The sequence below is a fragment of the Melanerpes formicivorus genome, unplaced genomic scaffold (assembly GCF_026170545.1).
Source record: "Melanerpes formicivorus ecotype bairdi unplaced genomic scaffold, bMelFor1.0.p_v2 SCAF_7, whole genome shotgun sequence".
In the NCBI taxonomy this organism is placed as follows: domain Eukaryota; kingdom Metazoa; phylum Chordata; class Aves; order Piciformes; family Picidae; genus Melanerpes; species Melanerpes formicivorus.
The window spans coordinates 21,100,582-21,115,350 of record NW_027142359.1 but is presented as its reverse complement, the minus strand read 5'-3'; the positions used below and the strand labels follow the sequence as shown (position 1 = coordinate 21,115,350).

The following is a 14,769-nucleotide window of genomic DNA, read 5'->3' as shown; positions in this document are numbered from 1 at the left end:
GTGGGGGAGGCCGGCCGGCCTGTTCTCTGAGGGGCTCCGGAGGGTCACTCTGTGTTTGCCTTTTTCTCACTCCTGGGTTTAGGGCTAAAGAGGCTGCTGTCCCTTTGGTGGTGACGGAGCGGCAGCTTGTCCTTCACCCGTTTCAATCCACTCATATCGAAGGTTGTCTTAGAGCTGTGTGTTTACTTGTTTTTCCTGTGTTAAGGATGAGCTCCTTCTGGGGCTTATCTGTTTGGATAGTTGACCTGTGCTCTGGAAATTCATCTCTAGAGCTTTGGGAGCTTCTGGTGAAATTTCGTTCCAGCCTTCTGTAAACCTCTGCTTCTTCGCGGCGGGCTCGGAAGACTTAAGTGTCTGAAGAGGGTAATAGCCGTTTGCGAGGTGTCACGATGTTACCCCCATCCCAGGGGAAAGGGGGCAGACGGGGACTAAGGCGAGAATTAAATAGTTGGAACTGCTTAAAACTTGACGATTGTGTGACTAAATGTTCAGTGTTTGTCTCAGCCTAATGCATTTGCTGGTGTAAAATATGTTACTAAAGCAGATGGAACAGTAATTGCCATCCTTTTTTTCTGTGACATTCTCTAGTAGTGAGATGTGAATAATTAACTCTGTTGAAATCTGCTGTGGCTCTATAATGAGAAAACAAAAGGAGAGTATTAAAGTTTCTTTCTCCATGCAGTTAAAATTTAATTTGTATATCAGCTGGAAATACAAACTTGAAATAAATAATAATGGCATCGTTGTTTTTTGTTAGGATTTGAAGATGTCTAAAAAGAAACTGAAGAAATTAACTGGAAAGGAAGACTGTTTGGATGGCCAGGATGACAAAGTAGGAACAGCTGTCTTATTACTATTATCAGTATTTTAGTTGAAACTCCAGTGTTCAAGAGAAGAACAGGATGTATTTAGCAGTCTTGGGATAGAAGAGTGAATCACATTTAAAGGTGGAGTGATTAAGAACAGCAGGAGGGCTTAATTGGTCAGTTAACTGCACGTTCTAATGGGAAAGCTAGCTTAAGTTTTCCTCCACAGACAATGAGTAGTGTGGGTATCAGAAAAGAGATTTGGGGTTTTTTAATGTATTTTCTTGGTTGGGGAAAGTTGAGCTTGAAACTGTTACCAAACATACTATTGTTTTCCCGAATTATTCTGTATGTTGGATCATGTATCTTAATGTCCTACTTAATCTCATGTTGTACCCCGCAGCTTTTTAGCAGGCAAGTGTGTTTCCTTTTAACTACTGATACTTAAATCAATGACCCAAATTCTCAATGTACTCTGGTACGTACTTGTACCTAGAGAGTGAGCTTCCACTGAATTGCTTGTGAAATGCAGGTGCTACAGGGGTGGTGATCTTTGTTACATTTGCTAGATGTTTTTTCCCCTATGAACTTTCCAGAGTGTTAAGTGCAGTCCAAACCCTCAGTTTCCAAGGTAGAGTCTCATACCTTGAGTCTCATAAATAAATAATTTAACAAAATGGTACAGGAGAAGGGGTAGCTTGAGCTGGGTCTCTGGAGCAAGACTTTTTAAAGCTTTATAGTCTATTACCTAAGTTGTTCACTTAACAAGCGTGTGTCTTGTCATCAGAGATTGGTTTGGGTTGGAAAGGATCTTAAAGATATCTAGTTCCAAACCCCTTTTATGGGCAGGGACACTTCCTACTAGACCAGGTTGCCCAAGGTCCCATCCAGCCTGGCTTTAACCACTTCCAGGCTTGGAGTCTCCACAGCTTCTCTGGGCAAACTGTTCCAGTGTGTCACCTTCACGGGGAAGAATTAGTTTCAAATGTCTAGTCTAAATTGAGCTTCTTCCAGTTTGGAGAAGCTATTTGTCCAGTCATATTGTTTAATGGTTGCTTGCCCTCTTTGATGGTTGGGGTTTTGGTGTGGGCAATTTTATCTGCTTACACAGTTTCATAACATTTTTGTTCCATCTGCACTTGGAGCATCTGTTTTCTACTGACTGTAGGTAGAGTGAACTCTTCATCCTCTTGAAGAATGGTTCATTTCCTATGATGGTAATGGTCAATCTACCTTGTATTGCAAAACATACAATCTTCATGAACATTATTTATACAATTTCATGTTAGCTTAGTTACAAGTATATCAGAGTCATACAAAAGTACTCCCAGCTATTCTTTTTGTGACTGAGAAAGAATTCAGCCTGAGTTCACCCACCTCTGGCTTACAGTTTGCAGCCTAAAGCTTCAGGAATTGGCTACTCATGCTAAGCAAGTTGCATACTAATGTTAACCAAGGCACATAATATAGTCAGGTTTAAGATAAGTTTAGTTCCCAACAGGTGTATCATAAATGTCTCAAAAGTATTTGGAAGTCTATAAAGGAGCACGATATGGCCTTAGAGCTAGTTATACATGTTAGAAGTTTTTTGCTCATGCCAAATGTTTGCAACAATTCTTTATTTTTTCTTCCTGAACTCCTGATCATGATTTGATTAGTCTTTTAACATTAACTTATCCTGAGGTGGTGTGGTTTTTTCACTTCTGTAATGCAAAGGGTAAAAACTTGGCTTAAAACCTTGTACTGCTGTTCCTAATGTCTACACCAGTTTGAACATCAACAGGTTGTTCACACACTCTTCCATGATTTCAGTTTGTTTGAAAAAGCATTAAATATCACTATGGGTAGGCACTGATGACTGAGAACCCAAATTCTTAATAGCAAAAGGATATGGAAGCCTCTGAATAGTAATGAATGTGATCACACTATGGATAAGAGGTACCTTCAGCTCTTCCAGGTGGGAGTGAGCCATTTAAGCAGAGTCATATTCTGGTGCGATTGTGTGGGGGCTTTAGGGTTTTTTGTGTGGTATAAGCATGGCCATAGGTTACAGAATAATGAGTGAAAGAGCATTTGTCACAGTATAAACGAGACCAGCTTTACACAGAGCTGTCTGGAGGAACTGGATGGCCTGGATAATGCCAGGTGAAATGATAGACATGGAACTGTAAACAGAACACCTAAACCAATCTGTTCAGGAGGACATTTTTCCCAAACCAATAATGTGAAGAGGAAAGTGAGAAAATTTCTTTAAGATGACCAAATTAATGAGGGAGTTTAAGAGACTTTTCAGGAAAGAAGGAGCTAGGTTGAAAAGAAGAACTGACCAACTCAGGGAGAGGAACTGACCAACTCAGACCCAGGGGACCCCTCCTCCTGGGAGGGGGAAGCCAAGTCCACCTGGATCAGGTTTCTTTTGTCTCCTGGGGGAAGCAGGGCTCTCGAAACCTTCCCCCCTCCCCAGGATGGGTGTAAACCAGCACAATCCCTCTACTCCACCCATTACCTGGTTCACTATGCTAAGGTGGTCCTTACATTGACATTGAAACCCTTCTTCTGGAGGGTTGGATTTTAGTATTAAAACCTCCACAGGTTTGATGGTTTGATCCCTGTCCAAATCTTGTTCTGGTTTGTGTAAAGAAGCTCTATTATTGAAGAGCAGTATCTAAAAACATAAATTACTTGTAATGTGTCTTGTTTCTGATTATTTTATGCTTTGGGGTCATCCTGTCCTTTACTTAAGGCCTTTCCATGCTTGTTGGCCTGGTTTCACACCAGTTTGTTATAAGCGTAGTCTGTCCCAAAGTTTTTAACTCCATCCTCCCCACATCAGATTTTCTGTCTAAAGCTTCTTTATCTAAATAATATGTATGTTACCCATCTCTCTTGTGATTTCCTACACCCTGTTTTAGTTTTGGGGGAAACTGCATATAAAATTATTCCGCAATACGAATGCAACAGTTGCAGTATGGATATGCCAAATAGTGATATAACTGCTTCCTAAACAGGGACTGTTGCAGCTCTTTGTTTGAGGAATTCCCTTATGCCAGATCTGTGTAACTCCACTTTCTCAATGGTGCACCTAGTTAGTAAATCTGATGAAAATTAGTAACACATCTTTTCTGGACAAAACCCTCCTTAGACAGGTCTTCTCTTTGGCTTTGAATAGGAGTAGCTGGAATCATCCCTCAGGTAACTTTCCTTCAGAATTTTTATAAATACACAAAAATGTAACTTGTTACATACTGGTACTTGTAAGAGTATATGAAACATGTGAATCCTAGCTGTGTTAGCTGATCTTTCTGTATTCATAGCAATGCCACATTCACTTTTCTCCTCACATTTTTCTTAAATACAATAAAATCTCAATATTAAATTCTAGCCTTTTTCAGGGTTAACTTACTCAAAATCCTAGTGAATCTAGTCTGAAATAATATCTTGTTCTATCTCATGAAGGTTTTCTTTCTACCTGGTGTTGCCTCTATAAGTCCTCCCATTTTTGTCTTTTTTTCAGAACTCTGAAGACACCAGATCTTACAGACATACTATGAAAGGAGAGTCAGTACTTCAGAGGTAAATTCTTGCTCTTCTGTATGACTGAGCTGAACTGCTCCACACTTGGAATTTTAGGGTGAGACACTTCATGTATAGTTAAACCACTGCTAAAACTTAGCTGTGTGGTGAAGTGAAATTAGACTTAGTAGTGTATCACACCAATAGCTTTTTCCCCTCAATTTTGTAAGATAAAATTGCTGTAAATACTAAAACTGCTGCTTCAAAGGATTTTACGCAGATGTTGCTGCAAGTTTGTATTTAAGCCCCCATAACAAGCTGTGCTCATCAATTCTGAGCTGTAGCTGCCTAAATCAAATGTTTGTTTGTTGGTTTGTTCTTTACTGTTTTCATAATCTTTCCTTAGATTTAAAATAGAGAAAGATGAGAAAGAGAAGAAGCAATATCAAAGTTCTGCTGTTTCTCATGGAACTAGTGGAAGATCACAAGGAGAATCTTTGAGAAGATCACGGGGAGAATCCTCAAATAAATCCCGAGGAGAATCTTCAAATAGGTCCCAAAGAGAATCTCCAAATCAAAGCAAAACCACAGAAAATTCTTTAATCCCAACTGAAAAGAAAAAGAAAATAGTTATCCAGTTTAAAGCCAAAGAAATTAAGCAGGGCAAAAGTACACGTGCTGCTGAGGTAGGGGCTACTGGCAGAAGTCGTTTTGATGGAACAGAAGGGAAAAAACTCTGGCATAGCTTTGAACTTCAGAGGGACAAGGCACTGAAGAGGAAGGCAGCAGAGAAAGCTGCTGAACTCTGCAAGCTAAAGCTAAAAGCAGAAAAAACAATGGTGGAAAAGTTTAAGTCACCTGTGTCTGATTCACATATACCACACAGAAAAGCAGTTGGAGCGAAAAAACAGAGCGAGGAGGTCAGGATTCCCAAAAAACCATTTGACACCTCCACAAGGACTGTGCATGGAGACAGACCTTCCACTAAGAAGCCAAGTAGACTACCTAGGCCTTGGGAAGAAGAGTCTGAAGAAGGATACAAGGAATTTCCTAAGAAAAAACACCATATGACGAAACACAGACCATCACACTATTCACCTGAACCTCCTAAGCGGTGGGACCTCTGTAAACGAAGGAAAACAGATGCCGATTCGGGTAAAGCCACTGGTGATTCAGGGACTGCAGAAAGGGACATTGAAGCATCGTGTTCTAAGCAGGTAATGAGAACCCAGTCCATTGCTTTATGCAGGTGGAGGTTTCAGGCTAGTTTCTGGATGGCAGGCAGTTTTTATTTAAGGAAACTGTTGTCTTGTAGGTTGTAAATAGGATTTCCTCGCTGACAAACAAATGCTTCCACCAACGTAAACCATGTGAGAATGGTCCTTTGCTCTGCTAAATGGTTAAACCAAAGAAACAAAGGCCTTGGGTAATACACGTGTGCTTTCATAGTGTTGCTGCTGGGAGGTAGAGTATTTTAATTTTTGTATAAGTCAACAGGGTTTTTTTGGAGTTGATGTGGTTGTGTCATTTTTTTTTTTTTAATGAATAAGCTGAAGTATTGAGAACTTGCCTGGCAAACAGGTGCTGATTGCTGGCAAAGTAATACCTGGGGAGCTTGTTGTAAACCCAGGACGGAATTTGTGCTTTTCCTGCAGGACTTCACCTTTGGCTGCGATGGGTTTGTTTCTGAGCTCCAGCTGGTGTTTGGCTCTGCACCTCAGCTTTATCTTGGGTGTAGTTGCTTTGTTGTTGTTGTTCCCATTTTACATGCCTAGCGTTAGGAGATTTTAGTTCCCGTTATGGTAGCACCATCACCTACAAAATCATGGAATCCTTGAAGTTGGTAGACATTGCTGGAGATCTGGTCCAGCCCCCTTGCTCAAGCAGAGTCACCTGGAGCAGACTGCCAAGGACTGTGCCCAGTAAGGTTTTGAGTATCTCTAAAGATGTAGACTCCACACCCTCTTTGGGCAGCCTGTTTGAGCACTATAAAAAAAAGTGAGATTTTTAATGTTCAGACCAAGCAGGCCCAGCTCTTTGACTCTTGTATTACATGTTCTAGTCCTTTAATCATCTTAGTGACCTTTTGCTCAAGTCACTTCATTAAATTCATGTCTGTCTTGTACTGGGAAGCCCAGAAGAATCATGTAGTGATAAAGCCACAAAAGATTGAACAAACAGGCTTGCAGTGTAAACTACCATATATTTTTTAAAACAAGCCATCCTTTTAAGCCCTGTGGGACTGTAGGTGGGTATTGAAAATAGACTTTGGTATTTATTCAATTGGCTTGGGAATATGCAGTGTTATCTCAAAAGCTCTCTAAAAGACTGAGACATGATCTACTTCATTCCTACTTGTTTTTAGAGTTTTGAGGTCCTGCGCACATCTGACTCCTACCAAAAATGCGAGGACATCAGGTCTGTCCAAACGGTTAGTGGTGTGCTGCTTTTACACTAAAGAGGAGAAAAGGAGGCCAAGAGTGAAAAGGTCTCTCTACAACTCCCTGAAAGGAGGTTGGAGCCAGGTTGGCTCCCAAGCAACGAATGATGAGACAAGTGGAAATAGCCTCAAGCTGCAATAGGGGGAAGGTTTAGGTTGGACACAAGAAGAAATTTCTTCACTGAAGTGGTTCTCAAACATTGGAACAGGTTCCCCAGGGAGATGGTTGGATTCCCATCTCTGGAGGTGTTTCAAAGAGGCAGAGATGTGGTGCTGAGGGACATGGCTCAGCACCAGCTTTCATAGAGGTAGAGAATGGTTGGACTCAATGATCTTAAAGGTCTCTCCCAACCATAACGATGATATGATTCTGTATTTCAGAACTCTTGACATGGGGCTCCTCAGTCTCCCTTGATGTATGATGGTGTTGATACAGCATTTTTAAATTCTTCCTACAGAGCTTTGAAGTCTTGCCACCTCCACAAGATAGTCAGAGCCCAGAAGCAGACCAAGAGGTTAGTAATGCTTTAATTTAACACTTGTAAGTTGTATTAAAAACTCTGGCACCAAGGTTGTGTAGCTGAGCACTTCTGTGACCTTTCCTACTCTTCTGCATTCTTTGCTTATGATCTAGACTTCAAAAAATGTGGAGTGTTGTTTTCAAATCCTCACCAAACCTGCTGAAGTCCAGCTATCAGGAGCTTTCTGAGCTAGACAGATTGCCTTGCTGTTATTGTCTGCAGCACAGTGGACCTTCATAGTTGTTTACATACTCTGGCTACATCAGTGTCTTACTTTCAAGCAAGAAAATAGACTTTTTGTTAAGAAACAGCTATCAGGGAAACTGCAGCCTATGTAGAAAAAAAGGAATGAAGCTTTTGGGTACTAGTTGGAAAGATCATAAAAAATCCCTTCCTTCTAGGCTGTGTTCTGAGTGGCTTATGTGGACTTCTGATAGTGAAGGATGTGCAGAAGGATCTCATGGCTTTGCTCTACCAACTTTGCCATGCTTAATTTTTTGTCGCTTTTAACACAGCAGCGTTCATGGAGATGTCTTTCTCAGGCACAATTCATAAGCAGTTACTTGCAGTTGATGTCATATGTGCACATTTGTTTCATTGTAGATGCAGATAGTTGAAGACCTGCATGTTGCTCGTGTGGAGAAGAGGATGGCACTGCCTGTAGTACAGACATGTGGAGAACTCACAAGCATGGAAATAGATCTTCCAGAACCAGATTTGAATATCTCTGCTGGTACGTCATGTTTTGATGTTCTTTGCTATCTGCTTACACCTAGTTGTAACAGTTAGGTGATGGTCTGAGCAAAGAGGATGCAACTGATCTTTTCACAAGTTGTCTTCTTTTCTTTTTCCCCCAGAGGCTCTTAGTTCTGGTCTGAACATACTAGTGGTGATCGACACAAATATAATGATTAGTCACCTTGAGTTTGTCAGATCCCTGAAATCTGAGGACATACCAGGTATGAGAATCCATGGAGATCACCAAGACATTTGAAAACACTTCAGCTCTTGTAAGAACTTGAGGCTACATGAAGAAAATCAAATCTGAGCTTCTTAAAAGGGCAGCAGATTTCATGCAGAAGCATATAAGGCTCATACCTGAGAGGCTGGTACTGTGAATCTAAATAGGCTGCCTCTCAGGGAGAATTCAGCTGTGAACATAGAGCCTACAGTGCTTATACCCAAGAGAATTGTGGAATCACTTAGGCTGGCCAGAACTTTAGGACCCTTGAGTCCAACCATTAACCAGCACTGCCAGGTCACCACTAAGCCATATTCCCTCAGCACCATGGCTACACAACTTTTTCATCCCTTCAGGGATAGGGACTCCACCCCTCTTCTGGGCAACCTATTCCAGGCCTTGACATCTCTTTCAGTAAGGAAATGTTTCCTAATACAAAGTGATCCTGGACAACATTTCTAGGAGTGTGCATGATTTGTTAGAGGAAATAAGTTTAATCTAATGTAAGGTGGTAACTTGAAGCATTTAATCTCTTACTAGTGGTAGGAATGTTTTCCACTCTATTTATCATTTACCATAGAAATCTAAAAGCATGTAAAGTCTGATAAGCAGGCAGCCCGTGCTTTATTTCTGTCTTGGTGAAGATCACAGAGTTCTTGAGATGTGCAAGCAGTTTCTCAGCAATTCACATTGGTTCAGATTGGACCAGGCTTGATGGTGCCTTGAGCAAACTGGGCTAGTGGAACGTGTTCCTGCTCATGGCAGGGCAGTTGGAACTAGAGGATCTTTAGGGTTCCTTCCAGAGAAGGAGACTCCACAACCTCACTGGGTTGCCTGGCAGAGCCAGGCAGCCTGCTCCCAGGCTCCAGCACCCTCACAGAAAAGAAGTTTTTCCTCTGTTTAGATAGAACCTCCTGGGTTGCAGTTTGTGCCTGTTGCCCCTTGTCCTGTTGCTGGGCACCACTGAAAAGAGTCTGGCCCCATCCTCTTGCTCCCCAACCCTTTAGCTACTGATTTGCATTGATAAATACATTTCTGCACACTATGCTCAAAGTATCCTGTTAATCAAAATTGTATCTTCTCTCTTTTTGCCGAATACTGTAATTTTAATGTGTAACTCATGCAGTGCCAGTTAGAAGTTAGATTAGAAAGAGAGCACTTGGCCTTTTTCAATGGCCAAGCTCATTTTTAAATGCTTGGATACTCTTGGACATGGGATATGAAAACTACTGTCCAAAAAGATAAGTGTAAACTTATATAAGTGATGTTTGAATTAAAATTGTCCCTAGTAGTTTGCATGGCTCTTCAAAATGCCTTTGTTTTTAGGTAGTGTTGTTCTATTTTTCCTTCCAGGCATTGGCAGACTTGCATTAATAATTCCCTGGGTCGTTCTACAAGAGTTGGACAACCTGAAGAAGGGGAAAATGTTGCAGCACGTTCGGGACAAAGCTATCCCTGCAGTCCAGTTCATCTACAGGTGTCTCAAAAACCAAGATTCAAAACTGTGGGGGCAGTCCATGCAGCTTGCCTCCCAAAAAATGTGTAAGAGATGTGTGGGTGTTTAATCCTTGCAGTTCCCCCGGTGTGAGCCTTGGCACTACATTTTGAGTTGAATATAGTCTTCACTCTGCTAATTAAAACTAGCTAATAGCTCACAGCAGCCTTCAGACCATATCCAGTACTTTACTCAGATTAATGCTCTGTTCACTGTTGTTTTATCAGCCATTTCTCACCTTTATTGATATAGAATTGATATATATAAGTGAGGGAAATTCTTCTAGTAGCTTTTACCTTTGAGCTAAGGCTATGTTGTGTGCTTTTGGTTTTGACTTGGTCATCACAACATCTAATCTAGTCAAATTGATGTGTGGCTCACTTGATATTTTTTTTGACAAAACCATAACGTTTTTGAGTGGAGTACTACCTAAGAATTCCAGAAGCTCAGATGCGTGTTTAGCTTATAATTCTGTGTCCTTGTTTGGGGACCATTCAATTTGACCATGGTGACACTGAAGTATTTCTTATGTTGAGTTACTTCTGAACATGTCAGCACTGTCTTAACTCAACTTGCAGATGGCCTGAGTGATGAGAACAATGATGATCGTGTTTTGCAGTGCTGTCTACAGTATCAGAACCTCTTTCCTCAAGCTGTTGTCGTACTCTGCACGTGAGTTCCTGTGTAGTTTTAGCTCACTTGTGAGGTGTAAAATAGTCTCATGCCAAATGCACTGTTTTCAAATTATGTCTTAAAATGAAGAGCTGCTTGTGAATTAAACTTTTAGAAGAGCAATCATTGTCATAAAAGCTAGAGTAGAAGGATGTCATAAAACACAGACTGTCGACATTCTCCTTCAGGTGCTTGAGGCATGAAATAGATTTACCTTGACTTGATATTCAATTGTAACACTTTTACAGCATAGCTTTCCCAGGTTTTACTCTGATTACTCATAACAATTAGAATATTTGTATTAAAGATTGAGATCCAGTTGCATACTGTATTTTTGCCTGGGAACAGTGATAAACATTGACAGGGGCTGATCTGAGAAAGAGGGGAGATGGTGATAGGTTTGCCTCTGGTTCAGGGTGGATGATGAGCATTGAGGGTTACTCCTAGGGGGAAGGTGGAGATAGGTCTGCCTCTGTTTTGTTTTTGGAGGGTAACAGCTGACTTCTGAGCACTGATTCACAATTTTATACATTAAGGGTTAATATCCCTTGACAAGTCCTGTAAAGAGCTTGCTTTGGTCTTGTATGAACTGTGCCTGCATAATTTAGTAAGTGGGGTTAAGACACTAGACAGCAGTTGGTTTAGGTTGATGTGTGGTTTGGGTGGCTGCTGATATCACTGTTTCAGTCACAGCATTGGTAGGGCTGTTGGCAGTGATTTCGGGTTTCTCTGAGTAAAGGCCAAGAGGTGACTTCAGAAGTGATTTTCAGCTGAAAATCCTATTATCAATGTAAGCAATGGGAATTTGGGAGAATGTGCTGGGGTTCAACTTTGTACTTGTCTTTGTAGTAGTTGTGCTCAAGCAGGGCACATCTGGCCAGTAGAGCAGTGGAAAAAAAAATCAGATATTTCTATCTTAGAATTACTACCTTATTTGCATTCTAAGATCATAGCAGCTGTGCATCAGTGCTGTATTTATAGCTGGTTTTTTTTCTTACAGTAAGCATACATCCTAAAACATTTTTTCAGTTCACTTCTAATTTTTTCAGGTGATTTTAGCTCATGTTCTGGTTTAATATTTTGAACTGCTTCTAATTGCTTGGGAAAGAAAACTTCATTATAAATGAAGCTCACAAAATAAGCTTCCCAAAGATAATTTTTCAGTGTGTTGCTTTTATTGCTTACTGTGTAGGAACGTCAGTTTTATGGCAACAATTAATTCCTTTCTCCTAGGGATGATAAAAATTTATGCAATAAAGCCATTGTCAGTGAGGTCAAGGCCTTCTGCAAAGCTGATTTGGTTAAAGCCCTCTGGAATCTGAATATGAACAGGCACCAGGACTCTGCTGAGCTGCAGCAGTCAAAAGGTGGTAAGTTTATTTAATGTGCACTATGCTGCTTTTTGAGGCATGTAATGGATGTAAGAGGGACAGTATTTTCTGCTTTCATAGACTTGGAATCCTTAGGGAATGCTTTTTGCTTAGGGCGGATTTATTTTCAAAGGAATATGGTTTTCTGAGAGTTTGAGACCTTTATTAAAACATCTGTCACAGAGTTCTAGGCAATTCAAATATTAGAACAAGCATAGCATGATTTTTTTTTTCTGTTAATAGCCATTTAAAAGGTGTCTGAACTTTTTTTGGGCTGAAAAGAGGTTCACCCTCTTGAGACAGTCTAGGTCCCATTCTTAAGAGCTGCCAAATTCAATATACCAAGAGCACTCCTTACATATTATGCTGATCCCAAACAGCAGAACTTGGTTCTTGGATTGCTTGTTCATTTTTCCTGAGCTACAAACTGACCTCCTCGTACTTGCTGATAACCCCACTGGCTGTATATAATCTGCCTTATTTAAGGAAAAAAAGAAATGTGGAGTAAGATCACAAGTGAGTAATGCTCTGAGGAAATTAATCATCTTTGTTAGTAGCTCATAATTAAAAATACCCACAGTAGGACTGGAAATACTTGAAACCAAATTACACAGAATCCCATCATGGTGGGGGTTGGAAGGGACCTCTGAGATCATCCAGTCCAACTCCCCTGCTAAAGCAGGGACACCCACAGCAGCTTGCCCAGGATCACAATGTCCAGGTGGGTTTGGATTCTCTCCAGAGAAGGAGACTCCACAACATCTCTGGGCAGCCTGCTCCAGGACCCTCACAGCAAAGTATTTTTCCCTCCTGTTCAGGTGGAACCTCCTGGATTCTATTTTGTGCCCATTGTTCCTTTTCCTATCACTGGGCCACCACTGAAGAGTGCTCATTAGCTGCGGCCCCTCTGCTTTATAACATAAATATCAAGTGCATTCTGTCTTTATTTATGGGGACAAGTTACTTGTGTACATTCAATACAGATTACCTGTAGACACAGTTGCAATAAGCACCTTTTGTTATTGTTGGTTTGATAGCTACAGAATTGGAGAAAACAGGAAGAGGTGATGCTAGTCTGACTGCACAATTCCCAAATATGCTTCCAGACCTTGAAAAGAACTTAGGAGAAGCTTTGTCTTGTATTTTGGAGACTGAAATGAAAATTGCTTATGGAAACCTGTGGATGGAGGTATTTGTTTCTGCCATCTTTCCTGACCTTTCAAGAATTAAAAGGTTTCAGTGTCCTTAGTGTTTTAACAGTGTCAGTACCCATGCCAAGGCAAACAGCCTTGGTTCACTGACAGTGAGCAGTTCAGTGTTGGGTTTTACTCATTCCTGTTGCAACATGATTGTTCTATATGACCTGCAGTGGTGGTGCTGTGTTTTAGTAGTCTCTTATATCAGTTATATGGATGCTGACTGTTCAGTGTGAATTTTCACAACTCTTTTTATTAGTTGCATTGAATGTCTGTTTCAGCTTTTCCAGTGTGGTTAAATCATACCATTTAAAATATGTCCATCAAGAAATTACTCCATCATGTTTTGTATTAGGGAACTGGAGAAGCTGAAGTAGACCTGTGTAAACCCCATGAGGTTCAAGAAGGCCAAGTGCAAGGTCTTGCACCTGGGTTGGGGCAATCCCTGTTACCAATCCAGGCTGGGGGATGAAGGGATTGAGAGCTGCCCTGTGGAAAAGGAATTGGGGGCATTGGCAGGTGAAAGCTGGACACGAGCGAGCCCAGAGCCAAATGAATCCTGGGATTGATTCCCAGCAGTGTGGGCAGCAGGTGGAGGGAGGGGATTCTGCTCCTCTGCTCTGCTGAGACCCCACCTGCAGTGCTAGGGCCAGCTCTGGAGTCCTCAGCACAGTGGAGACATGGACCTGTTGGAGCAGGGCTAGAGGAGGCCACAGCAATGATGGGAGGGCTGGAAGCCCTCTGCTGTGCGGCCAGACTGAGGGAGTTGGGCTAGTTCAGCCTAGAGAAGAGAAGGCTTCAGGAGGACCTTCTTGTGGCAAATCAGAAAGCTGGGGACAGACTTTTGAGCAGAGCCTGTTGTGACAGAACAAGTGGTGATGGTTTTAAATTTTCAGTAGATAGACTAGTTAAGTCTGTATATAGCCTCATTACTGAGGAGACACTGTACTCCATCAAGTAGAAACTGTAATGTTGCTGAGGATTGTTGTGAACATCAGTTTGTGTATTGCCCATCAGTTGTGAAATGTATCAGAATATATCTAAGTGAAAATCAGACTTTGGACTGATAAAATACTGTCTTTCAGATACTCTATTTGAAGCCACCATGGACATTAGTAAACCTGCTGAAGTGCTACAAAAAACACTGGATGGCTGTTTTTGGTTATGTTGTGCCAAGGAGTTTACTTTCAGCCATTGAATGTCTCTATAATCACCTTTGTACAGGTAAGGATCTCTGAGAATTTTAATAGTTAACTTGTGATAAACTTCACAAGTTCTGGTTTTAGTAGTTACAGAAGAAGATACTTTGAGAAGGCACCTACTCTGTATGTTTAAATAGTCATGTCACAAAACCACAGTGTGGAGGGGGTGTTATGAATTTATTAACTTAGTATGTCAAATAGGGATATCAATAAAACTAGTAATAGCTTAATATTAATAATTTTTTGTTAATATGAAAAATTGCCGAAAGTGATCAAATAGGTTTGATGTGTGGTTGGAATATATATTTACAGGGGGGATGTGCAATACTTAGGCAAATATAGCAATTGTAAGCAAACTGGGAGGAACAGCAGAAAGAGTGAATCCCTGGGAGCAATATTGTACCTGACCACAGTGGGGAGACTTGACAAGAACTTTTAAGCCAAGGAGGCAATGAATTAGTTACTCATGAAGGATTGTACCCCAAGTAAGGGGTTGCTGCTGCTGTATTAGCCCTTGAGGCTTTTTGGGGTGCTCTGGTGCAGTGCTGGCACAGCTGGTTTGGTTTAGGAAACTATATGGTGTATCTCATATG

At 41.1% G+C, this 14,769-nt stretch overlaps 1 protein-coding gene across 5 annotated transcripts in view; it reads left to right on the top strand.

The window, feature by feature from the left end:
* Positions 1 to 14,769, top strand: part of SWT1 (SWT1 RNA endoribonuclease homolog) — a 39,158-nt gene that overhangs the window by 464 nt on the left and 23,925 nt on the right. For 3 of the 5 annotated variants that reach the window (XM_068141314.1, XM_068141317.1, XM_068141318.1), the window contains exons 2-12: positions 758 to 832; positions 4,321 to 4,379; positions 4,726 to 5,536; positions 7,218 to 7,274; positions 7,884 to 8,013; positions 8,138 to 8,239; positions 9,595 to 9,783; positions 10,315 to 10,408; positions 11,642 to 11,778; positions 12,816 to 12,967; positions 14,060 to 14,198. In XM_068141314.1, the coding sequence (XP_067997415.1) occupies positions 767 to 832; positions 4,321 to 4,379; positions 4,726 to 5,536; positions 7,218 to 7,274; positions 7,884 to 8,013; positions 8,138 to 8,239; positions 9,595 to 9,783; positions 10,315 to 10,408; positions 11,642 to 11,778; positions 12,816 to 12,967; positions 14,060 to 14,198 (1,936 nt within the window). In that variant the 5' untranslated portion in view covers positions 758 to 766. The remainder of the gene's footprint in view (positions 1 to 757; positions 833 to 4,320; positions 4,380 to 4,725; positions 5,537 to 7,217; positions 7,275 to 7,883; positions 8,014 to 8,137; positions 8,240 to 9,594; positions 9,784 to 10,314; positions 10,409 to 11,641; positions 11,779 to 12,815; positions 12,968 to 14,059; positions 14,199 to 14,769) is intronic. The other 2 variants (XM_068141315.1, XM_068141316.1) reach the window with 2 other exon arrangements.